The sequence below is a fragment of the Kwoniella newhampshirensis genome, chromosome 5 (genome assembly GCF_039105145.1).
Source record: "Kwoniella newhampshirensis strain CBS 13917 chromosome 5, whole genome shotgun sequence".
Lineage (NCBI taxonomy): Eukaryota > Fungi > Basidiomycota > Tremellomycetes > Tremellales > Cryptococcaceae > Kwoniella > Kwoniella newhampshirensis.
Genome location: NC_089959.1, coordinates 659,326 through 682,595, shown reverse-complemented (window position 1 = coordinate 682,595; position 23,270 = coordinate 659,326). Strand labels below are relative to the sequence as shown.

Sequence of the window (23,270 nt, the reverse complement as noted above, 5' to 3'; positions counted from 1 at the left end):
CAAAAGCAGCCTCCGGTTGCAGCCTGTATTTCCGTGACGATGATGTAACTCCTGGTCCGGTATGTTCTCCCGAAAGTTCAATCCTCCACTGTGCATCTCGCATGTTTGTCCGAAATCACGGGACCGAATTCGGACCCGTACCGTTGGACATTATTGTTCTCTCGCTATCTGAATAATCTGCTCGGGTCGACCGAAGTAGCGAATGTTCGTTATCGCCCACAGTCCACATTGTAGCCGAAGATGGCTTGGTTCCGACAACACTACGAGTATACCGTAGCTCAGGGTGGCACAATTGGGGATTGACCCAATCCTGACCTCTGCATGCAACTTTCCTTAAAGGATGTGACTTCTTGGTCCTATACGACCCTTGTAGCAGGACGTGAACGGAATCAAACAGGCGACCTAAGCTCTTTTGCTTTGCTTTGAGGGAATGACATTGCGTAGCGGTACTCTTCATCTCATCATCTCCTGCAAGGGCATCTTGTCCACCCTCCTGTGGATCCTGGTCTGTATGCGAGAGCGGTGATTAAAGACTGTCTGTTCGTTGATGACCGACCAAAAACAAACGAGTCATGACGTCGCTTTGGAAAACATTTCGCCTCGGAGGTGGAGGTGGAGGTGAACTCGGATTGATGATGATGACATGAGGTGTATCACGTCAAAACCCCCAGTTCTGTTTTGGGTATTATTATTAGTAATATGTATTTTATTGATTATCTGATCCCTTTCGATCCCGTCGTGGTCAAATCAGCCCGAGTATCACATCTCCTGCATCTCTGCGTCTGCGTCTGCGTCTGTGTCGAGTGAGGTCGGTGTGTAAAACCTGCACTGAACAGAGGGATGTTCATTGTAGCACATCGCCCAGGTATCCCATCCTGCTCTGGTGGATTCAGTCCGCATGCAAATTGTACCTCTTTTCAAGAACCTTTTCACCGCCGGCAGCAGAAAATTCCCGAGCTGTCAACTCTCCGAATTACTCGGAAAGAGGTGTTCTTTCGGTTACACCCCCGCGCGATACCATCCCTGATCCTCTTCCGCAGCAGAGAGTGGTCTGGGTTTATCATCCGGTTTACAGTTTCTGATTTTCTGCTGAAATGTTTCGGTCCTTGACCGGCCTTTGAACATGATAGATCTTGACCAGCTGCCATTTCGATCCTCCTCTTTGCTTGCCACTTGGAACTGGTATGAGTCATCTGCATGTAGTAGTCGCACTGGCGCAGCAGAGGACTCGATCGCGTCATCGTCATTACCTAGTCCACAGAAGAAGAAATTGACTCGTTCCTTCTCTTCTGACCCAACATGACACAACTTCCATAATCGTTCAGCTATTATAGAGTTAAACGATCCTGACTGTTACACCATCCTGCCGCAATCTCAATAATGGGAATGTCAGGGGGGGGGGACTCGCTGGCTTTGCTGACCATCATCATTTTCATCGTAAGCTTTCTTACCAAACCCCGAGCAGTAAGGATTTCTCGTATATGTCATCGGAACCCACAACCAATGCAAATTGTATATATACAATTTGAAGTTCGCATGAGCGCTTACCGGTCTGCTCTTCTTCTGATTCTGAGACCCCTAAACAAACTCGTTGCCACTTGACAGACAAACAGCTCCGTAACGACGCAACATGTCCGTACCAACCCAATTCGCTGGCCAGGCCGCTATGCAGAAGCAGGATGAGGAGGCTTTCGATCTCAAGCAGTACTCATACACCCCTCGAGAGTTCACCGAGGAGGATGTGGTCATCAAGGTCGAGTGCTGTGGGATCTGCGGCGTGAGTCACCACAATTAGTCACCCGACTGAGCCAGTGCGGCGCTGACTTTGTCCATTCTGCGTGATACAGTCTGATCTCCACACCATCACTTGTGGCTGGATGGAGCACAAGAACTTCCCCTTGATCGTCGGTCACGAGATCGTCGGCAAGGTCGTCAAGGCAGGAAAGAACACGAAACACCAGGTCGGTGATCGAATTGGTTTCGGTGCCCAATGCGGCTCGTGCATGAAGTGCGAGAACTGTAAAAACCACAATGAGAACTAGTGAGTTAGATGCCCGGCAGTACAAGTCCTCGCTGTTAGACCGATATGGTTAGATCACTAAGCACCCTTATTCCCCACAGCTGCGTCGGCGGTATGACCGGAACATACAACGGTGCCACTGGATCCGATGTCCAACCGTACACTCAGGGTGGTTACGCCGACTACTGTGAGTTTTTTTCTTTGATATGCTCCATCATCGCTCCGACCAGTTGCTGATCACCGATTGGTTTTACCCTCGCAGACCAAGGACCCGGCCACTTCGCTGTCAAGATCCCTGATGGAATCGAGTCCATCGTTGCCGCTCCTATGCTCTGTGCCGGTGGTGAGTGACGCTGCCTGACCTGTCTTTTGGTTTATAGAGATCGCTAAAGCCTTACGAACCACGCAGTCACTGTCTTCGCTCCTCTCAAGCGATACGGTGCGGGACCCGGCAAGAAGGTCGGTGTGATCGGTATTGGTGGTCTTGGGCATTTGGCCATTGTACGTGAAATCGAATGTAAACTCCAACCTCTCGAGTTGTCGTTGACCTTACGTTCTCACTGATTCTAGCAATTCGCCAACGCTCTCGGCGCTGAGACCTACGCCATCTCCCACTCTGACAAGAAGAAGGCCGATGCCGAAGCTATGGGTGCCAAGGGTTTCGTCTCTTCAGGAGACAAGGAGTCCACCAACTCCCACAACTCATTCTTCGACCTCATCATCTGTACTTCTTACCAAGAGGGTATGCCCCTTCAAGAGGTCTATCTCCCCCTCCTCAAACCATTCGGAAACATGGTCGTCGTCGGTCTTCCCAACTCTGGTGTACCCGCCGGTGGATGGGCTCTTCTCGGAAAATCCATCACAGGTTCTTTGATCGGAAGTCCCAAGGAGCTCGAGGAGATGTTCGATGTTGCTGTCAAGCACAACGTCAAGACTTGGGTCGAGACCAGACCCATGTCAGAGGCCACTCAGGCGGTCCAAGGTAAGCTTTGAAATCCCCCCCTTCCACTGTGCGCAAAGTGCCAAGCTCGATGACTGACGGTGTCTTTGCTTTTCCCACACAGACATGCACCACGGTAAAGCCAGGTACAGATACGTCTTGACCAACTAAGTCACAATAGATATAGAAGGAGACGCAGAATAGAAGTCATAGATACAACATAGATGTCACTCGCACAGAATAGCCACTAGGTTGCATGCAAGTCGGTAGAATGCGCGACTGACTTCGCTTCATTTGCCACCCTCGTGTGTGATGTTTCTCCCGAAACGCTCGGATCGCATTTACGCAGAGTCACCGGAAAAGATATGCTGACTTACTCATTGATTGCTCTGCCTGCCTGCCTTCCTTCCTCTTCTTCTTCTGCTCCGTTCTCTTGCCTCTCTTCCTACACACACCACCACCACAACGAGGCAGACCATCCAGGACCATCACTGTACGATGGGATCATCCCATGATAGAATGAGCACCGAGCAGAGTCGTCCAAGCCGTCCCAAGAGGTGAGTCCATCTGGGTGGCCCGCGTGTGTGTACCCGAGGTCAGATGGAGATGCTGACGCGATCACCTTCTTCTTCTTCTTCTTCTTCTTCTTCCTCGAACTCTGCTGTTGTTCTTGTTCTTTTTTCTCTCTGACCAATCTCTTCATTTCTTCTTTCCTCCCCACCTCTGATTCGACATTTAGGACAACTCGAATAGAGGCCGCCGCCAAACACTCAACGCGGAATACAGACCTCTTCGCTTCTCTCGGTCCTGTATTCTTCACGCCGTCCACTCCGAAGAAGACTATCAATCTCTTCGTACATCACTCAGGTCGACTCTACTCACCTCCTGCCCCTTCCTCGTCAAGATGGTCCTCTTCCTCTGGAGATACCACCTCTTCCAGCCCATCATCCTCATCCTCATCCTCATCCCTATCCTCCACTCCCTCAACCCAAGGAGCCAGCAATGAAACTAGTCGACAGAAAACCTTTCCACTTCCTGACTTGATCTTTGTCAAGTCCGGAGCAGATCCACTGGTCGCTGCTCTGAGGACACGGCCGTGGGTGTTGTACCGTCATCATTGGATCAGAGATTGTGTGAGAGAAGGAAAGGTGTTGTCCTTGAGAGAGCATGTGGTGGACGATGAGGTACAACCGGTGGCATTCTTCAGGGGCGACCAGGAAGAGGAAGGATGTCGAGAACAGCGACGGATGGAGGACAGAGTCATCCAGGAGAAGGAGGGAGGGGAGGCAAGACATCATCAAGAGGAGATGAGGATGATCAAGGGTAATACCAGAACGGTGGAAAGACGAGGAAGGTTCAAGGCTATCGGGGGGAAAGAAGAGTCGTTATCACCTCCTAGACCAACGACGGGTCCGATCACCACAACTCCATCAGCAAACACGATTGCGACCACACCGGCTGACCGACACTCAACGGCAACGTCATATCGCAAGTCTTCATGTGAGCTCCAGAGCAGATTCGAGAATGCGAGATTGGTGCTGGACACGGAACGACCCGTGATCCTCCTTCCTTCAAGCGACGTTGCGGGACCGAATTCAGCCGAGTATCATGTCCATCGCCTGAGCCAGAATCGGGACACGACTTCATTCGATCTCTCAGCATTGAACGCAGGCGAGAAACGCAATCATCCCGAAGCCGAAACGCATACCAAAACCTCCAACAAACGAAAGTCGATCGAGGGCAGTACGAGACAAGTCGGATGTTCGCGTCCGTCGAACTTGATCAAAACTTCAGCACTTCACATTCCCTCTTATGTTAGATTGGACAACCAGACGCGGACGAGCTCAGCACCGTCGGTCCCGAAGAAGAAAGACCTCACTCCCATCCCCACCTTTCTATTCGACGAGGTCATGCGCGTGATCGAAGAGAAGAACGAGGAGCTGAAAGAAAGTTGGATAGCGGAGGACTAGAACCTGAATATCAGTGAGATGATGATAATCAGTGATTGCAACGGTAGGGTTAGCTTCGCCGGCATCACAGAAAATGCATAATGTATACCATCTCTCGTACCTGCTGACACTGCATTCCGTGTATGCGAGTTCATCCAGTACACATTCCTGCTGTTCCCCAACACGACTCTCCAACGCCCTTTTCCGCACCTTCATGATCGATCCGCGATGTCTCGAATATCGCTCTATCCTGTGCGTGTCTAATCCGACGGTCCCTGTCAATGCGCGTGGAAGCAAGTCGAACAAGTCCCCTTGGACTTGAACACATTCTGCGTGAAATCCTGGCATCCGCAAATGCCACATGTGCCCATACTCATCCCGCCTCCATTTCCCAAGCGCAATCCTCCTAATCCATGACTCAATCCGCTCTGTCCAAGCGGAGGACTACTGTCAAGATCACTGTGAACACCGTCCGCTTCATCGTCCTCTGATCCAGCAAACGGTGAATTTTCGAACGAGCTCTGTCGGACAGTCGTGGTAGTGGCAGATCTCGTTCTACCAAATACTGGTGGTGGAGGCGACAGATACGGTGATCCCCCGTTACTTGATATTGCTGATCCCGATCCAGACGCTAAAGATACCAGGTTTCCACTGGAAGCAGCTCGTCGCGAGGGCGGTGGTGGAGGAGCCGGCTTCTTGGTCGGTGGTCGCTCACGGGTGTTGGCAGTGGGTTGCGGAGCGGCAGCCAACGAAGCAGTGAAATAGTTGTCCGCGTCTTCGAATCCATGTGATTCAGCTTCCGAGTCGAGTTCGGAGTCTTGATAACCCATATTTGGCGACGGTGGCAGATGATTCGTGGTGACAGGTGCCACAACAGGCGGCATGGCTCTTGTTTGTCCGACAGGAGGCGGGAGAGCGCGGGGTCTTGCTGGCATGGGAGGTGGGATGGCTACTTGAGGAGAAGGCACGTATTCTTCCGTATACGCCTTTGGGAATAGTCCAGATCGACCATCGCACTCTCCAATCCACCAATCATTCGAGACTTCCGTCTTGACCTGCACCACCTGCCCGACTCTGAGCTCCAGTTCGTCCGCCGCATCACCCGGATAGTCGTATAATACCTTGACGTACTGACCATTGGGATCGGCGTAGCGAGTGTTGGGGACTGTGGGCGACGTGAAAGCCCTTCGCATAGTTGGTGGAGCAGTGACTTGGGACTGTGATCGTGCTCGACCGGAAGTGTAATTGTTGGGCGTCGGCAGCTCCTCTTCTTCATCCTCATCTGAATGCAAAGCAGTGCGACTTTCGCTGTACTTGTCTTTCCCGTACCCCTTCTTCTTGGGCGCGACATTGGACAGCCCGCTCTTCTTGCCTAAGCCAAACGACGGGAGCATTGATTTTTTCTCCTTGGTTTTACCGACAGATGAAGCGTTGCTCTGAGACCGGGTTCGGTTCGGCGTGAACCCGGTCTCTTCGTCAGAAGAAGGGTTGATGTTCTGGCGAGATGAATGTGAGCGAGTGATGGCGGTACGTCCCAGAGAGCGGGAAGAGGTGGCGGTGTTGGACCTCGCACGGGTAGTCACTGGTCGAGATGAGCTGCAGGGAGTCAGAACAGTTTCAATGAAGAGGCTGGAGAGTAGCTTGCCCCGTTGTCCAGGATTTCCGTAACTCGTCCAAGATATCTCTACACTGAGTGTGATATTCCAACTCTGCTTCCAACAGATCCAACAATTCTTCGAGTTGTTGCGCTTCAGACTCCTGTAGGACTACCATCCGTGCATGGGTTTCCTCTTCTACCTCCTCGCTGTACTGACCATCAGCTCTCAACTTCCAAGCAAGCAGCTTCATTACTTACAATCTTTGTTTAGCGATGTTTACCTCCTCTTCTAGGCCAGCAGGGTCCTTCTTGCTGGTCTGGGCTTTCGTGATGGCTGCATCGAGCGCCAGTCTAAATGCTCAAGGTCAGCTAGGATGCTCGCACGGATCGCCTATCCAGTCTCACCTTCTGGAGTCCAGCTTCTTTCTCGACGACTTGTACTCGTTCACGTTGGCAAGCGCGGATTCTGGAAGGGGGAAGGATTTATTAGTCCTGCCTATTGTGCTCGTGATTACATATCATCATAAGAGAGCACAAACTCACCCATGCCAGGTATATAATTGTCTCCAACTCGGGCGGCAAACTCTTCTTGAACCTTTGGGGATGACGCCATGTATTAAGCACATCATCATCGACGAACGGCTCACAACCTACCCCTGCTAATTTACATCGTGCTCGGCCATATTTTGACAGTGCATTACCTGATCCAAGCCATTTCAGCACGATTCAGACCACAGGCATCTCATTCAACAAGTCAAGGGGTGCTTATTTGACCCATCTACTCACCGTACGAGTCTCCGAGCTCATCTCCATAATCAATCATCACCAAGCCCAACGCCTCCGTGTATGATATCTTGTCCTTACCAGATCCGGGTGGTGGGAAAGGGTCATTGGTGGGTTTGGCCTTCGTGAGTTGGTGATAGAATGGGATGGACGTTGCGTGTAATCTAATTGAGGAACAATCGGTGTTAGCGGCAAGATAAGGAAAGTGCAATGACACGATAAGAGGACAACTTACCTCTCGATACCTAGACGTCTCACTTCAATCTCCTTTTCAAACTCGAGAAAGTCGCTTGAGAGCTGCGTCTTTTCCCCCGAGAAGACCTGGAAGAACAAGACTCAGTCACAGTCTTTGAGTTCATTGACAGCGGATGCAGACTCACCTTCTCCGAGGTCCACTGTGTGACCTTTCCAAGCTGTGCGCGATGGGTTTTCAGCTCCTTGGTCAAACAATGTGCAAACGAGTCTGGCGCCTTTGAGCTCACCTGTTTCAAAGCCTTTCTCTGCATGCTGGTCGGTATGTATTGCTCTCCTTCAGTCACAGGTCAGAGAGTTCTCACAGAAGAGTGAGAGACAGAGGGGGAAGAACGCGAACTCTTGAAGATATCATTGTGAAGATAGATAGAGATGGGGTGGCGCCATGAGGTCGTCTCACCGAATCTCGCTCCTCACGGGTGAAACACGCGGGGAGGGGCTCCCGCGTCTCTTTTGTGCTCAGATCTGATCCCGCTAATCTGGATTACAAAAGGTGGTAAGCTTGGTTACACTTTTCTTATCGTCCTGTTTGTATGACGACGACTGTGACATCGGGGTGGGGTCCCGCAATGGCGATGCGATTACACAAAAGCTGACTTATCGATATCTGAACCATCAACGTTTCACGCTCTGCAGATTCATGGTAGAATCACCTGTCGACTCCCTGTCGACTCCACATCCTCGACATCCTCCACCTCCTCCGCAGCGTCCACATCCTCCGCAGCGTCACTCCCGAATCAAAGGCTTCTTCGCGAAAGTCACCGGGAAAACGACTTCGTTTCTCATGCCTTGAGCCTCCACATTTCCGACCACCTTGTAGATCGCATTCGAACCTCCTCTCCTTTACGCATTCGACCGTCGCCTGCAACGTGCACCTCAATCATCACAGTTGGACCTTGCCACATGTTGTCACACTATCGATAATCCAATCTGTGTCTGGATCTTCTTTCGATTCGGACTCTCTTCAACTCTCTGACTGCCCGTACGATATACGATTACCTTCTCTCTCGTTGTCTTTTTTTCTATAGCTCCCCACCCTCTCGCGTGACATCAAATTTGCCATTCCAATATGAGCACATCAACATCCCCTTCTGTGCAGACTCGACCTTTGCCCCAACGGGCTCTATCCCAATCGGACTCCGTCTTCGTCGACTCGCCCGTCCTCGAACATCCGACCGGAAAACCGAGCGATCTCTCATATCTCATCATATCAGGGGGAACGGGTGCCAACTCGATAGCAGCTGCATTCGGACCATCGCCAGCTTTTGTGTTGCCCGTATCTGATGATGGGGGTAGCTCGTCTGAGATTCTGAGATGCTTTGGCGGACCATCGATTGGTGATATCCGTGAGTGGTCTTGCGTTCACTCGCCTGTCGTCTCCCATATCTGACGTTTCGAGTTTTCAGGCTCTAGACTTATCCGACTGATCACACTGGCTTCAAATCCCACAAGTCGAGATGAGAAAGAGCGAGCTGCTATCTACCATCTGATGGCTTATCGATTCCCTGCTCATGCAGCCGAGAAAGAAGTGAGAGAACTATGGATGGAGATCGTTGAGGGTCAGAGCGACCTATGGGACGGCATCGGACAAGATAAGAAGGAATGCATAAGAGGCAAGTCTACATCAGACCCAGGACAAGGAAATGAGAGATTCTTCGCTGACAAGACAATTTCGAACGACTTACCAGCTTTCCTCGTACATTTCCAAACACTTTGTCTGAAACGCGCCCACAAGAGGTTCTCGTTCCGCAACTTCTCGCTAGGAAACGGCTTCTTGACTGGAGCGAGGGATCTGTTCGGAAGCTTACCAAGCGCAATTTTTCTGTTCAAATCAATAGCAGGAGTGAATGTGAGTGGGAGTATCGTTTATCTAGAACTTGGTGGGGTGTAGTGCTGATGAAGACATCGTAGACTGGCGTGCAGGTCATACCGGTGATTGACACCAATCGTACGCTGAGTGCCCTGCATGAATCTACCATTATACTGATGCCCTTGCTCAGAAACGGTCACTATCGCTGCTCAACTAGTATGTGTTCTCCATTCTGCACGGTGATACGCAAAGTCTGATCTCTGTCACAGGCAAACTCCAGCACCCTTGTCGGACAATGCGCGATCTCGCATCCTACCCCTCCACCGACTCCTATCACCACATCTCCCACAACGCCTCTCATAGCCCCAGCTCCCCAGCGGACCCATCAGGTTCCGTCTCTGCCTTCCAAACTTCGAAATCACTTCAGGAGAGATTCGAGGACATTCGATACCCCAGATATGTCTCTGCCTCCCTCGGTGAGAGGCTCGCCAGATCTGAATGGGATGGCGGAGGAAGAACCGTGGGCCGGAGGGAATCTGGCATATCGCAAGGGCGAAGAGGAGACACCGCTGGAAGCGAGAATCGAGAGAGTTTTCTACATCAATCTGTATGGACAGGTGAGTGGTTCTCGCCCTCCGATTCAATCTCCTCTCCGCTGACGATGTGCTATCGTCAATAGGAGATCTACCCTGAACCGAATCACGAGTTCCTAGAAGCGCTCAACCAGCGTGACGTTCTGGTCTATTCGTGTGGCTCCTTGTGGACTTCGATCGTGCCCTGTTTGGCTCTCAAAGGACTAGCAGCGTCCATTGCGTCTTCACAAACCCTGCGTGCAAGGGTTCTGCTCCGTGAGTCTTGGGTCATGATGGCACATCTGGTAACAGAGGCTGACTCCGTACATTTCCATTCGCAGTCAATTCTGTCAATGATCGCGAAACACCTGAGTACACGGCATCTGAGTATATTTCTTCTATCACAGGCATGTTGGGACATTACGATAAACCGAAACGAAATAGAGGGAAAGAATCGATCCTTCCTGGACCGATCTGGCGCACATCTGACCTCATCTCCCATGTGGTGTTCCTGGAGGGATGCGGTGTGCAAGTGGACCACGAACATATATTGGTGAGCGACGGATTTGTTGGGCGTGAACGAAATGCTGACAGGCCGCTCTACGTGATAGGCCCAAGGTGTCAAGATGATTGGCGTGCCTCCTTCCGTGCATGGGGCCAAGGAGGGAGCCACCCCCATGTTCAGTAACGAGGCGGTAGAATGGGCCATGGAAAAGGTTATGGGTGATTTGCATATTTGACGCGAGCTGTTCGCAAAGGCAAGTATCATAGACGGACGCCGCATACTTTGGGTATGCCAGATATCTGCGGACATGTCAACGGGCTATGAAGCGCGTGATGCAGCTCTCAAACCCAAAAACGAAGAGACCGGCCGATATGGCTGATGTCGGCGCAGACCACTCACTGATCTCTTTCTGCTTCTCTCGGTCCCGTTCCATGTTATCGGAAATGACACGTACAACAAGTCATATACAACAATATTAGGACGAAATTTTACTTCTGAACAGTAACCCCTTCAGCGAGGTATCAGTATCCTTCCCGTCCCTCCTGTCATGATTACGGAAGACAATGTGACGATCGGACCTAGGCCATAGTCGTCGGTGGTCTATCTTGGCCCTCCCCGCCACTCCTCGCCTGTACCGCACCGCCACTCGCTTTCAACAACTCTCTCACTTCAGGTGGCAGTCCCGCATAACCTCTTCCCAACCTCGACAACCTATCCGCTAATCGATTGTCTTTGCCCCAAACCCATCTCGCTCTCAGGATGATATCATGTTCTTCTACCAATCTTTCGATCTGTTCCAATGTTTCTCGAGTGCCTTGAAATTTGACTTTCTTGGGCATCGGTCTCTCCTTTCCCGCCACGGTTGTCTTTCCTGTTCCTGACGTAGTCGTCAGTGTGGTTATCGTTGTGGTTGTGGTTGTTGGTGTCATTGCGGTTGTTGTTGTGGTTGTGGCTGTTGATAAAAATGAGGAATTGTGATGTGAGGATTTGGTCGAGGAACCGAAAAAGTTTTGGGGGAACAATCGGTGTCTGGAAGGTATAATCGAATTGGAATACCTCCTCGAAAGGTATTTGTATACCGTGTAATTATCGATGTAGCAATACACTTTTTTGCCTCTCAGTTGATCCGACCATCTTCTCAAACTCAGTAGGACAGCCATCGCTTCCACATATTCCGTAGATCCATTAGGTCCACCACCAGCATCATCTCCTACTGTCGAGGTGAGTTCGGAAGAAGAGCTTGATATTCCTGAGGACGAAGAGGGTACTACGGAATTCAGACCTGAATGAGTAGCTTGCCATACGTCCAGAGGACGATGTTGAGGTCCCAGATGTCCGCCGTATCCTCTACCGCTGGCATCAGACCATATTTCGTATCGCTTGATCTGGGGGAGGAGTCGACAGAATTGATCCCATTGTCGTAGAAGACGATATGAGATGGAATTACTGAGTTTCGTCATGGCGTGGTTGAGTGCGGCGGGAGGGAATGCGTGCAGTGAAGACCGATCTCGAGGCGAAGAGCTGTCGGTAGAACGGTAGAGCAAAGAAGATAGAGAGGTGTGAGGGATGTTCTAATCAGTTGTCGGTACACTAAGGCAGCCAGAAAGTGGATATAGTCTAGGAGCGATCACCGGTCGCACGTTGGCGACGATCGAGAGGGAGAGCGGCGTCCGTGTCCTGTTGACCTTTCACCTTGAATGCAGGATAGGGCGAGATATGGTAGCTACTGAGATATGAATGAAAACATTACTCAGTGCACATTCTCGGGGAACAGTCCAAGCTCACTCACAGCAGGATGGCAGACACAATCCGCGATCGAGCGCGTCGAGACCGGTGGCAATGAGAGGAGCGTTGGATATGTCGTTTGTCAAGTCAGTATGTATGATAGTCAGACCGATAATCTTGGACAAACGTGAACAATAGAGATGGGTGCGCAACTGCGAATGATTGAGACGAACACTTCAATGGACGTAAAGTCGCAACCCTACCTCAATCGATGTTGACGATATCGCCATCGAAGCAACGTTGGATTACCTCCACCCAAGGCAACCCTGGATCCAACAACAATCTTTATTTCTCTCGCTTCACCATTCATGTCTTTCGAAACCTCCATAAGTCTCTTATCACCTAGCAGCGATCGTCCTTCTACCAGATCTGCTTGAAACATGTCTCCCGCTCTACCGTCATCTCCGCTCCATCTCCCCATCTCACCAAGCTCCCCTTCTCTCCATGCCCAGATATCGACTCTCACCTCACTTTCTCTTCAACTCTCCCTTCTCTCTACCATCACATCTCCTGTCCCCGCTCGGATCCCACTCACATCAAAAGCATCTTTCCCCGCTCAGATCATCAACCCGGACAGGACGAGAGTACACTTGGGGGCGGAATGGTGGGTTGACATGAGTGCTGAAGAAGCGAGTGATTATGTTAGAAGAAGAAAAGAGAGGATATTGGAGGATCATGCGAGGATGATGGAAGGCAGACCGAGGAGTGGCTCGGACGATGGCGCATCCACAAAGAAGGAGGTGGTCGACGAGAAGAAGGCCATATCTTTTCATCCTCTGTTATACAGTCCGGCAGAGGCTGGACCTTCAGGGTATCAGGCCACACCTAGAGAAAAAGAACGCTCGTCAGAGACAAAGTCTGTGCGAACCGACTCTGCTCCAATCAAGCAGGCAGAGGCCAAAAAACCTGTCGCCTCGGAGACGCTTGTCCAGGCGCAGCCAAAGTCGAACACTCCTCTTCTCGATGTCATCGCTCAGAGCGCTCCCACAGCCAGCTCTGCACCTCCTCACGGCGGCGGAGACGATACCGTAAGTTGAACCATCATAATTCAAGGTCCATCGAAGTATCAGATCTGACTTTTCTCATCATACTCAGACACTGAACGAAGAAGGTCTGCCATTCCACGAGATCAGAGAAACTATCGATGGCGAAACTATAGGTCCGCTACCGCCTTCAACACCACTGGCCGACGCTCAGATACGTGAAACGACGGAAGAGAAGGACGATTATTGGTCGGAAGAAGCGGTAGCGCGAAGAGCGACACTGCGCAGAAGATTGTTCCATGAGGGCGACAATTCTGACGAAGAGGAAGACGCAGACGAGGGAGTAACAGTCGGAAAGTCGAATGACGAGCCTGAATCCCAGATCCCGCCTTCGATATCAACGTCGCAAAATACCGATACTGCCCAGCTCAAAGCTGAGAAGGACAAGCAACCGCTGTCTGGTCCGTCGTCACTCTCTCAACGACCGTCATTGTCCAATCCTCCGCCTTCGAAATCTATCCTGAAGCCTACCCGACCACCTACCAGGAAAAAGTCCGTCTCATTCGACCCTGCCATCCCATCGTCTCCTTCATCACCTGACACATCCTCCCCTTTCCACATGGCCAGGAAATTTGGCTTCCCCTTACCTTTAGGTCCCAATGACGACACGGAGATACAAATGGGTGGAGACGGATTCGATTATGCGCCCCGACCAGTCCCGATGATTGCCAAGCCTGATCCTGTGAAGAAAGGGGTAGAATTGAGAGGATTCGCGGGTTTCAAGAGAGGGTTCTTGAGCGGTCCACCGAAAGTCGTCCCGGAGAAGGATCATGCGCAAGCAGTCTCGGTGTCACCTACTACGACGTCGCCAACCTCAACGCAAGGATCAACATCCGCAACAGAAACGGCGTCGGCGCCAAGTAAAGTGGCCGAACCAAAAGCCAGAAAACCAAGTCTGTTCGCGCAGCGACTTGCCCAACCTGAGATCGACGCTTCGGCTCCCACGGCTACTGGGTCGTCTTTGCGTACGATGTCCTTACCGAAGGCTTCGCAAAGCAAGTCGACATCAACTGTCCGAACGAGTGTGGTCGAAAAGCCTCTAGCTACGATGTCTGCAAATTCTAGCGGTATTTCAGGATCATCGAAGACTCCCTCGTCGGAAGAATTTAGAGGCTCTCAGTCTACCATCGGTATCTTAAATACGGCTGAGGATCAACAGGACGAGGATGATGACGAAGACGACGAAGACGAAGACGACGAAGACGAAGACGAGGACGATGATGGAGACCTTGGTGATTTCTCATCTGGCGAAGAAGACGAATATGATCTGGATGATGCCTTACTAGCTCGTGAGATCGCGTTAGAATACCACAAACGACGAGCCTATCAACCGTTGAATCACGATTTGGACGAAGGGATGCTGGATTCAGGAGAAATTGACATGGGTGTCATGTTAGGTCTACCCACGACGTCCATCGGAACAGGATCAGGAGACGGAAAGGGACCAATGATAGTGAATCCTACGCCTGATGATCTCAGGAGGTTTGTGCGTGTTGGAAGGTTAGAAAATGGGAATCTGGTCTTGGCACCGGGAGAAGAAGGGGGATCGTCTGATTCGGATGATAACGAAGGTGAAGTGGGGGAAGAGAAGAGGCAAAGGTTGAAGAGGAGAGAAGATATCAAGAGGAAATTGATGGGATTGGATCCTATTGAAAATCAAACGGGCGAGAGTGAGGAAGTCAGAAAAGGGAAAGAGAAGCAAGAGAATGATTGGAGAAGTTCTCTACCACCAGCATTACTTCCTGCGCAGGAAGAGAAACCTCCTATCCCAGTTGAGTCTGTCCCGACGTCCCCCACAACCTCCTCCACGATCGCTGCACCAACACCCCCCAAAAAAGTCTCGCGGTTCAAGGCGGCCCGTATGGCTGGTGGTCAATGACAGGTCTCACGCAACCCAATCTATGCATACTATCTCGTACATCTCTAAGCTGCCTGCCCCTCATTTGAAAACAGCTTGTCAAGACCATCCTCCACAGCCTTGATCTTGTGGAGAAGGATCTTGATAGCTTCGGGGACGAGTTCTCCCGGTTGATATTGACCGACTGACTCAACGCTGACTGTTGGGGCGCAGAAACACAGCGATTGTCAGCTGTACCTCTAACAAAGTGATGGGTAAGATGCGGATGCCACTCACAAATGAAATGATCTCTGATTCTGGCAAGTTGGACCAGATCTTGGAATTCAGGGTGTCTAAGCACTTCTCGCGACACAGTGTCCTTCCTGGGATTGGCAACGACGACTTGTTGTTCTCCTTGTTCATCCTTCTTGAGCTCGATCACGCCTGGAGGGAAACATTTTTGGAACTTTTCTTGATGTTCAAGAGGGATAGGACCGCGAAGGATGATATGGGGTAGAAGTCGGTATGAGGCGGTGGCTGCGGTGGTCTGTAAGCGTTGATCTTGCTTTCATCGCATTCGTAGGTGAGGTCATGCATCAATGAGAAGGGCCCCCATTATCTGATACGCATGGACGGAAACCGAAAGCAGAGCTCTGGGATACTCACCGACAGGAGAGAACTTTGCATGATCCGCTCCAACACCTTTTCTCGCGAAACAATGCAGATCGACCTGTTGACCCGGTCTGAGCTTCACCAACAAGATGTCCTCATCCACGGGCTTCGGTGCCTTCCCCTTATATTTCTTGCCTTGATCTCCGGACGGTTGCCATTTCATCATACCGGTGTAAACGTTGGAATCGTAATACAACTTTTTGGGATCTTTCTCGATTTTTGGATCCACTCCTGGTATCTTGTCACATCTGACTTGGAGGTCGAATACTATTGTGTCGGTTTCGTGAGGTTGGGCGTGTGCTGAGGCTATCAACATCGGGCGAGATAGTCAGCAGGCGAGTCATCCCAGAAATCGTCCTATCGCTGCTGCAGAATAGGATGGACTGACGTCGGTATTTGAGGGAACGAGGGTCGATCTTCAGTGGGACTAACCCGACTCGATGACAGAGAACCTCATCTTGCATGATAGAGGTGTTGTTCCAAACGTAAATCTCCTCAATAGCGACAGTTGGGACCTAACGACAGGTTTGTCAGACAGTGTACAGATGTAGCTGCAAAGCATCAATGCTCACCTCGGCAATCATCACCCTTCGAAGTGCGTTGGCGATAGACGCATCGACACCGACAAGGTCGAACTCAATTGTGGAAGGAGTGAGCCGTTGGACAGAAGTGACAAGGTTCTGAAATTGTTCGCGAAAGGATATCAGCACAGAGCTCTGCTTGCCATGGACTTGAGATTACTTGAGCTCACCTTCTTGAACTTTTCCAGGTTCCAAGAGTGGTCCTCTCCAGGGTAGTGGCCTGGAAACTCTGAGCCGGCCACCTGATGGATACAACGAGGGGCGTCAGATGATGAGATCACGATATGTAAGGCAGGCGGTCAGGATCGGACGACAGTCACTCACAGCTCCTACTCGCTCTGGAAGTACTTGGACATGTCTTCTTGCCTCTATACTTGATTGAGACATGCTGAGGCGGATGTGGCAGCGATGAGATGTAGAGCTGCTACCTTAGCACGAGAGCTGCTATAGCAGGATTGATGTCTCTCACAGGGGTATTATTGCAACTGAAAAAGCAGTCCTTTGCTCGTGGACAGCAACAAATCCAACTTTTGTCAAAGTGGTGGGCGTGATTACATCCCCTCCCCCCTTGATACGTTACGTAAACGGAGAGGCGCGCTAACGATTCTGTGGGGCAACGCACGCGACGGAACAATACGAGATAACCGGTTCCCAACATCAACTCGAAAAGAAAGCGTCGATCAACCCTTCTCAATCTTGTGTCTCGACTTCTGACCTTCTCTTCTGACGACTGATCATGTCCTCACCGCCCAATATCCTGTCAGGCATGGGACTGATACCAGGAATCGACTCGCCCGCTTCTTCCTCACTTGCTGCCACACCACACACCACACCACCGCACTCTCCAACCCTTCACGCTCGCTCCAAAACAGCGCCGCCACCGTTGGATTCGGTCAACCTCGAGCTTCGACCAGTCTCGCGCACAGCCTGCCAGCCCGCTCAGCTGGTCACACCACCACTTCAGTCACGAGCATCAGCACATGTCGAGACTTCGTCTGATGTCCCATCCCAGTCGCAACCCTCTTCCGAAGAGAACAGTCCAGCTCAGACGTCATGTCTGCGTCGCACGGTCTCGTCACTGTCAGCGGGCTCTCATTCAGGCAGTGTCAGGGATAAGAAAAGATTGAGATTCACACCGCTGTCAAATGCCGAGGCTGGACCTAGCAAAGGCGCTGGAAACATTGTCTTCCCAGGGAAGGCACTGGAAGAAGGGCTGGTGGGCAAAAGAGGAATCCCAAAGGACCAAGTCGATTATCTGAGGAGCGAGCCTGGCACACCCAATCTGTCCGAGACGTGAGTCCAGTCGTACCATCGTATCAAGCGAGCTTCTCATGTCTCTTGGTATAGCGCGGATCAAATCCGAAGGACGCTCTCACTTGCATCGCTCGACTCCCTCGTTCTACTCTCGCAACAGTCCGAAGAGAGAGCAAAGTTACTGGCCGAAGTCTCTCGAGCTAGTCGAGAACTCGTTTGGAGAGATGAGACGGAGAAGAAAGCTTTGCCTCGAGACAGCGAGAGAGCCAGCATACTAGCTCTCAAGCGCGGTCTGCGTAAGTGTCAGCTTTAGGAGGCCGTCGAAAGCAATGTGCTGACCTTATATATTGGTCTCCAGGCTCATTCCTCCTTGCCTTTTCCGTTCGAGCAGGCGTCAATGTCTTGCTTGTTCTTTTCCGTCATATACGCCGCAAATCACTACGACTCGCTCTATTCCGTCATGCTATCTTTGGAGCTGAACCTTTCCGATTCGGTGCAATGATCGGCACATTCACTTTCCTCAACACGCTCACCCTCCACATACTTCGACTAGCCCCACCGCTTTCTTATTATAAACGAAGACTGAAAAATGGGATTTTCAACAAGCCGACGTTCGGGCCACCAGAGCGAGAAGGAGACGAAGGAGAACGCAGGTGGCAGGCGGCTGTGGCAGGAGCTGTGGGGAGTCTGGGGCTGCTGTGGGAGTCTCAAAGTAGACGCACAGGTGTGGCCCAGCAGTGAGCTACGGTCATGTCAAATTTGCCTGTACGTGGCGGCTTATCATGATTCACAGAATGTTCGTTCGAGGGCTGCAAGCTTCTTATAACCAATACACTCCTCGCTACGGTATTCGCATACCCCATGGCGATTTACTTGTCTTCGGTGCCTGTTGTGGGCAGATCATGTTTGCGTTTCTGCTTAGTCCGGAAACGATGCCCAGAGAATATAGCCAATGGTGAGCTGGGCACCTGTGATCAATTATATTCATCCGCTGACAGGAGCCAACCTCTTGCAGGATTCTAGCGGCGTCAAGAGTGCCGGAATTCGCTGTTCTTGCGAATCGATCTGCAGTCAGGCAAGGAGCGATTAATCCTGTACAGGTGCAGCGAGCACTAGGGCATAAGGTACGACACAGTACCCATTCTCACTGTGAAGACAAGAGCTGATGAATATGCTACCAAGGCCCTAACATCACGGAACAGGAAGAAACTCGAAGGTGTCCTTGATAAGATCAAACAGGGCTGGCGACCGTCATATGTGCCGTGGTAAGTGCTCGAAGGTCATGTTGTGCTAGTACCTTGCTCACGGAATCATCCTTTCAGTGAGATGGTACACCCGTGGAGCAACTCGTGCCCAGACACTAGCTTCCGTCGATTCTTCTCCGTTTTCGTCAGTGCAGCAAACATCTTATGGCAGAGATGTGCAATTGATCCCTAAACTTCCAACAGCGGTTCATGCTGCCTGTCTACTCTGCTTTGCATTTGATTCCCATGCTCGTTCTTCGACGCAATCACGTTCAGCGCGATCCCCTTCGGATGCTGGCCAGGGCGATCTGGGGTATCACCCGAAGCTGCTCGTTTCTTGGATTGTTCGTCGCCATCTACCAAGGTGCGCTTACTACGGTTCTGCTTACTCGTTGTTGCCAGCTGGCTTACGTCTTACCACTACAGCTCTCTTCTGCTTGCGGATTCAGACAATCGAGCAATCTTACGGTACGAAGTTCTGGCAGACGTTTGCGAAGAGAAAGGAAACTTTCTGGATGATGGGATTCGCCACTTGCTTGAGTTTGCTGGTCGAGGAGAAGGTATGTTCAGCAACTACATCTTCATGTTCCTCAGGCCGCTGACAGCGATGCTGCCGTAGAAACGACGCGCGGAACTAGGTGTGTCGCAGGGTCCGAGTGTCAATGGGATTAGGCTAACAAAACGGGCAGCAATGTATGTCCTGCCTCGAGCGCTCGAATCGGCTTGGTCGTCGGCGAGAAAAAAGGCTTGGGTGCCTCTTGTACCATTCGGTGAGACTATCCTGGGCGCAGCGGCAATGGCGATGGTGATGGACGCTTATAAGGTGAGCTTAGCGGTGAGCTCGGGACTAGAAGACACTGACAGCTTGTACGCAGCATCAACCCAAGGCGATGTCCGGGATCGTAAGGAAGTTGCTGTTCCAGCTGGTTGGCCCTGTGTAGATTGTAGATTATATTGAGCGGTTCCTGTACCTCAGGTGTACAGCAGTGACAATGTATACGACCGGTAGTTCTCTGATCAAGTAGTTGAGATGACGGCAGCAAGGTAGAATGCATATCAGACTAGGACAAATCACCGCCTAACCTATATACGCATCTCCCGAACGCGCACGTCTCCTAGATCAAAGTGATCACACGCTTAAGCAGCGGTGGGCTTTGTTCCGGGCTCGAAGGTGTAGGTGAGACTGGGGTGGCAAGATCAGCGAATAGACACACCACAGATAGCAAAGTGCTTGAATACTCACCCGCACTTGCCGCAAGACTGCCTGTCCTTGTGCCAAGCCATGAAGACACCGGCACCACAGGTGGGTGCGGGGCATTCACGCCTGAGACGCTGGATCTTGCCGTCTGATCCGACCTTGTAGTACTTGAGGATGGCCATCTTGACCTTCTTCCTCTTGTGCTTGATCTTCTTGGGGGTTGTCTGTAATGAATCGAAAGAGTCAGCGAAGCTCTTCTGCCAGGGGGGATGCCGTATCGTTCTATGACTCACGTAGTTCTTCTTCTTTCTCTTCTTGGCACCACCTCGCAACCTCAACACCAGGTGAAGAGTGGACTCCTTCTGGATGTTGTAGTCGGAGAGGGTCCTGCCGTCCTCAAGTTGCTTTCCGGCAAAAATGAGTCGTTGCTGGTCTGGGGGGATACCCTCCTTGTCCTGGATCTTGGACTTGACATTGTCGATGGTGTCGGAAGACTCAACCTCGAGGGTGATGGTCTTACCCGTAAGGCTGCGTGCGAGTTGCTGTCAGCTTGTGCATCTCGGAGCAAACATTCAGCAGCAAATAGCTGACTCACGTCTTGACGAAGATTTGCATTTTGTCGAGCTTGTCTAAGCGTGTACGCTGTCCTCGAGAAGCTTGAGAGAGAGAAAGGAAGAAGAGGAGAAGAGATCCAAGGTTGTTCAGCGAAATGTACAGAGATGCTGGGGAGCAAAGGTCGATTTCGCCGGTTTTTAGACATATTCCCGTAACGCCGGTGATGACCGAGAGCGATGTGGCATTTTCTTGTGCAGTGAGGGGACAGCACCGAGCAATCAGGTAGACAGCTCTGCATACATCAACGAGCATAGCGGGACATGCCTGACCGCGGAAAAGTATGTGGGGGCACGACATCTGGGTCGTCATCATGGACGAAAGATGGTACATGTAGACATTGGACGTTGAGAGAACGAGACTGTATGTAATATACTCTCGACTTCGGCTAGAGCCCAGAAAGTGGAGGAATTGCCATTTGCGCCACATTTTGCCACTCTCACCTCAGTGGTCGCCTACCTTGCGCACACGCCCCCCTCTCTCACACACACACACACTCAACTCAATTCTCCACATTCTACACGCCCCTTTTGCTTGGACCTTCTTCTCATCCTTTCTTCCCTTTCAAACCTCCTCTCAACCTTCACTTTCGTCCATTTCCCCCCCCACCTCGTCGTTTCAATTCCGACCACCCCCAACCTCTCCTCTTCTCTTTTCCCTTCGCGTATACCCATCCGTCTATCCCAGCCTCCTCCACCTCACCCAACCTTACATCACCCAGACTGTTCACGATGGCCGACACTGCCGGTAAGTCATCAACATTTCACATGCTCAATCTTCCTTCCTACCCGAGCCTTGTAATGCGGTCAGACGTCGCTTACACACAAGTACACTCGCTCAGACACCAACATCTCTCCCAAGACCTCTCAGGACAACACCGTCCCCCACCCCGAGGGCGGTGACCACCAGCTCAACCTCCGAGCGCTCGTCTCCACCAAGGAAGCTGGTATCATCATCGGCAAAGCGGGTGCGACCATCGCTCACATCCGAAACCTCACCGGTGTCAAGGCCGGTGTCTCCAAGGTCGTCCCCGGTGTTCAAGACCGAGTCTTCTCCGTTTCTGGTGACCTCGAAGCTGTTGCTTCTGCCTACGCTGAGATTGCCCGACTCCTGCTCGAGACTCCTCTCTCGGACTCGTCCCTGCCCCCTCCCCCCGTTGGTTCATTCACCTCCATCCGACTCCTCATCTCTCACAACTTGATGGGTACCGTCATTGGTCGATCCGGTCTCAAGATCAAGCAGATCCAGGACCAATCTGGTGCTCGAATGGTCGCTTCCAAGGAGATGCTCCCTCAATCTACCGAGCGTGTTGTCGAGGTTCAAGGTTCTGTCGACGCCATCAAGACCGCCGTCTCCGAGATCGGCAAGTGTCTCCTCGAGGACTTTGACCGAGGAGCAGGTACGGTCCTCTATCACCCCGGTGCCGCCGGTGATGCCGGTGTTTTGGCTGGTGGACTTGGCGCTCAGGCAGTGACCGGTTCCACCGGTGGTATCAGAAGGACTTCAGTCGCCGCTGGTTTCGGTGGGCCTTTCCCGGGCGGAGACAGGAGGCCTTCGAGAACGTCCATCTCTGGTCCTGCCGGTGGCGACAGGAGGCAAAGCGAGGTTGCCCCTGCTATTAACGTTAACGATCCCAACATGCGTACTCAAAACATTTCTATCCCCAGTGACATGGTTGGATGTATCATGTAAGTGTCGGGTCCAGCCTATTTGCATTGAAGCATATGGCTGGATACTGTAGACGGTAACGTGCTGATCACACACTCCAATAGCGGCCGAGGCGGTTCCAAGATCACCGAGATCCGACGACTTTCTGGATCTCGAATCTCTATCGCCAAGGTTCCTCACGACGAGACTGGCGAGCGAATGTTCACCATCCAGGGTACCGCCGAGTCAACCGAGCGTGCCTTGATGTTGCTCTACTCGCAGCTCGAGTCGGAGAAGGAGCGTCGTGAGTGTACCATCCTGATCGCGTCATCGTCGAAGTTGTGGACTGATGAGGCAACTGGAGGCGCAGGTGTCAACCAGAACGTCGACGCTATTGAGACTGCTTAGACTGTGTTCTTGGACCACTTCCTTCCTTGATCGAGATTCCGTTCCACCCCGCCTGTCGATCAATCTTCTTTACCTTTCGCCCGTCTAAATTTTTCCCTTACGTCCGTCTGTCTCTTTCTCAAAACATAAAAACTCACACACACTTCTCTGTCACACCCCTATTCTTTGCTTATGACAGTCAGTCACCCGAAACGGTCCGCTTCGCCTCCTTTCCTTCCCTTTACCTTTTCCATAAATATCAAATTGGTCCTCGTGTTTTCTTCTAGATTAGCGAGTAGCGAGTGGGAAGAGCAGTCAAGTTAGTCATCTACCAACCCTGTTGTAGTTGCTATCTCTGCAAAGACATATAAGAGCGCTGCATACGATCATATGTGGACTGCATGATGTGATATCAAACCAGGACGTACCGAGCATTTAAATTTGCCACTGCACGTGGAAACGGTGTTGTTGCCCCGCGCAGCTCAGACAGTCGCGACCGATTCGTCAATTGTATGTCTGATCAACATCTTGAACACATCATAGTTCACCAGACCAGGGTAGACTCTTCCGGGTGGACGTCAC

General features: G+C 51.5%; 10 protein-coding genes across 10 annotated transcripts; 6 read left to right on the top strand and 4 right to left on the bottom strand.

Moving 5' to 3' along the window:
* Positions 1–1,630: 1,630 nt before the first annotated feature.
* On the top strand, positions 1,631–3,131 carry IAR55_002835 (uncharacterized protein; the record flags this gene model as incomplete). Its single annotated transcript, XM_066945946.1, has 7 exons — positions 1,631–1,777; positions 1,848–2,041; positions 2,122–2,207; positions 2,283–2,363; positions 2,430–2,521; positions 2,591–3,002; positions 3,085–3,131. The coding sequence occupies 7 exons, from the start codon at positions 1,631–1,633 to the stop codon at positions 3,129–3,131; spliced, it is 1,059 nt and encodes a 352-aa protein (XP_066803447.1).
* Positions 3,132–3,458: 327 nt separating this feature from the next.
* Positions 3,459–4,930, top strand: IAR55_002834 (uncharacterized protein; the record flags this gene model as incomplete). Its single annotated transcript, XM_066945945.1, has 2 exons — positions 3,459–3,517; positions 3,700–4,930. 2 exons carry the CDS (start codon positions 3,459–3,461, stop codon positions 4,928–4,930), a joined length of 1,290 nt encoding a protein of 429 aa, XP_066803446.1.
* Positions 4,931–5,187: 257 nt separating this feature from the next.
* Positions 5,188–7,795, bottom strand: IAR55_002833 (uncharacterized protein; the record flags this gene model as incomplete). The annotated part of the gene is made up of 10 exons (XM_066945944.1): positions 5,188–6,505; positions 6,555–6,713; positions 6,765–6,857; positions 6,912–6,972; positions 7,050–7,101; positions 7,161–7,207; positions 7,293–7,453; positions 7,525–7,610; positions 7,670–7,702; positions 7,772–7,795. The coding sequence occupies 10 exons, from the start codon at positions 7,793–7,795 to the stop codon at positions 5,188–5,190; spliced, it is 2,034 nt and encodes a 677-aa protein (XP_066803445.1).
* An 815-nt stretch (positions 7,796–8,610) lies between these two features.
* Positions 8,611–10,663, top strand: IAR55_002832 (uncharacterized protein; the record flags this gene model as incomplete). The annotated part of the gene is made up of 9 exons (XM_066945943.1): positions 8,611–8,887; positions 8,948–9,154; positions 9,230–9,390; positions 9,453–9,489; positions 9,542–9,567; positions 9,621–9,968; positions 10,031–10,199; positions 10,265–10,476; positions 10,535–10,663. The coding sequence occupies 9 exons, from the start codon at positions 8,611–8,613 to the stop codon at positions 10,661–10,663; spliced, it is 1,566 nt and encodes a 521-aa protein (XP_066803444.1).
* A 343-nt stretch (positions 10,664–11,006) lies between these two features.
* Positions 11,007–11,888, bottom strand: IAR55_002831 (uncharacterized protein; the record flags this gene model as incomplete). Its single annotated transcript, XM_066945942.1, has 1 exon — positions 11,007–11,888. One exon carries the CDS (start codon positions 11,886–11,888, stop codon positions 11,007–11,009), a length of 882 nt encoding a protein of 293 aa, XP_066803443.1.
* Positions 11,889–12,593: 705 nt separating this feature from the next.
* On the top strand, positions 12,594–15,135 carry IAR55_002830 (uncharacterized protein; the record flags this gene model as incomplete). Its single annotated transcript, XM_066945941.1, has 2 exons — positions 12,594–13,241; positions 13,309–15,135. 2 exons carry the CDS (start codon positions 12,594–12,596, stop codon positions 15,133–15,135), a joined length of 2,475 nt encoding a protein of 824 aa, XP_066803442.1.
* A 44-nt stretch (positions 15,136–15,179) lies between these two features.
* IAR55_002829 (uncharacterized protein) lies at positions 15,180–16,733 on the bottom strand (the record flags this gene model as incomplete). Its single annotated transcript, XM_066945940.1, has 7 exons — positions 15,180–15,313; positions 15,391–15,630; positions 15,760–16,071; positions 16,154–16,280; positions 16,338–16,445; positions 16,517–16,588; positions 16,671–16,733. 7 exons carry the CDS (start codon positions 16,731–16,733, stop codon positions 15,180–15,182), a joined length of 1,056 nt encoding a protein of 351 aa, XP_066803441.1.
* A 349-nt stretch (positions 16,734–17,082) lies between these two features.
* IAR55_002828 (uncharacterized protein) lies at positions 17,083–19,785 on the top strand (the record flags this gene model as incomplete). The annotated part of the gene is made up of 12 exons (XM_066945939.1): positions 17,083–17,639; positions 17,694–17,896; positions 17,959–18,337; positions 18,394–18,555; positions 18,616–18,724; positions 18,783–18,865; positions 18,923–18,989; positions 19,049–19,208; positions 19,271–19,404; positions 19,464–19,482; positions 19,534–19,667; positions 19,720–19,785. The coding sequence occupies 12 exons, from the start codon at positions 17,083–17,085 to the stop codon at positions 19,783–19,785; spliced, it is 2,073 nt and encodes a 690-aa protein (XP_066803440.1).
* A 196-nt stretch (positions 19,786–19,981) lies between these two features.
* IAR55_002827 (ubiquitin-40S ribosomal protein S27a) lies at positions 19,982–20,657 on the bottom strand (the record flags this gene model as incomplete). Its single annotated transcript, XM_066945938.1, has 4 exons — positions 19,982–20,027; positions 20,088–20,266; positions 20,336–20,570; positions 20,638–20,657. The coding sequence occupies 4 exons, from the start codon at positions 20,655–20,657 to the stop codon at positions 19,982–19,984; spliced, it is 480 nt and encodes a 159-aa protein (XP_066803439.1).
* A 728-nt stretch (positions 20,658–21,385) lies between these two features.
* Positions 21,386–22,709, top strand: IAR55_002826 (uncharacterized protein; the record flags this gene model as incomplete). Its single annotated transcript, XM_066945937.1, has 4 exons — positions 21,386–21,401; positions 21,496–22,342; positions 22,427–22,605; positions 22,672–22,709. The coding sequence occupies 4 exons, from the start codon at positions 21,386–21,388 to the stop codon at positions 22,707–22,709; spliced, it is 1,080 nt and encodes a 359-aa protein (XP_066803438.1).
* Positions 22,710–23,270: the final 561 nt, after the last annotated feature.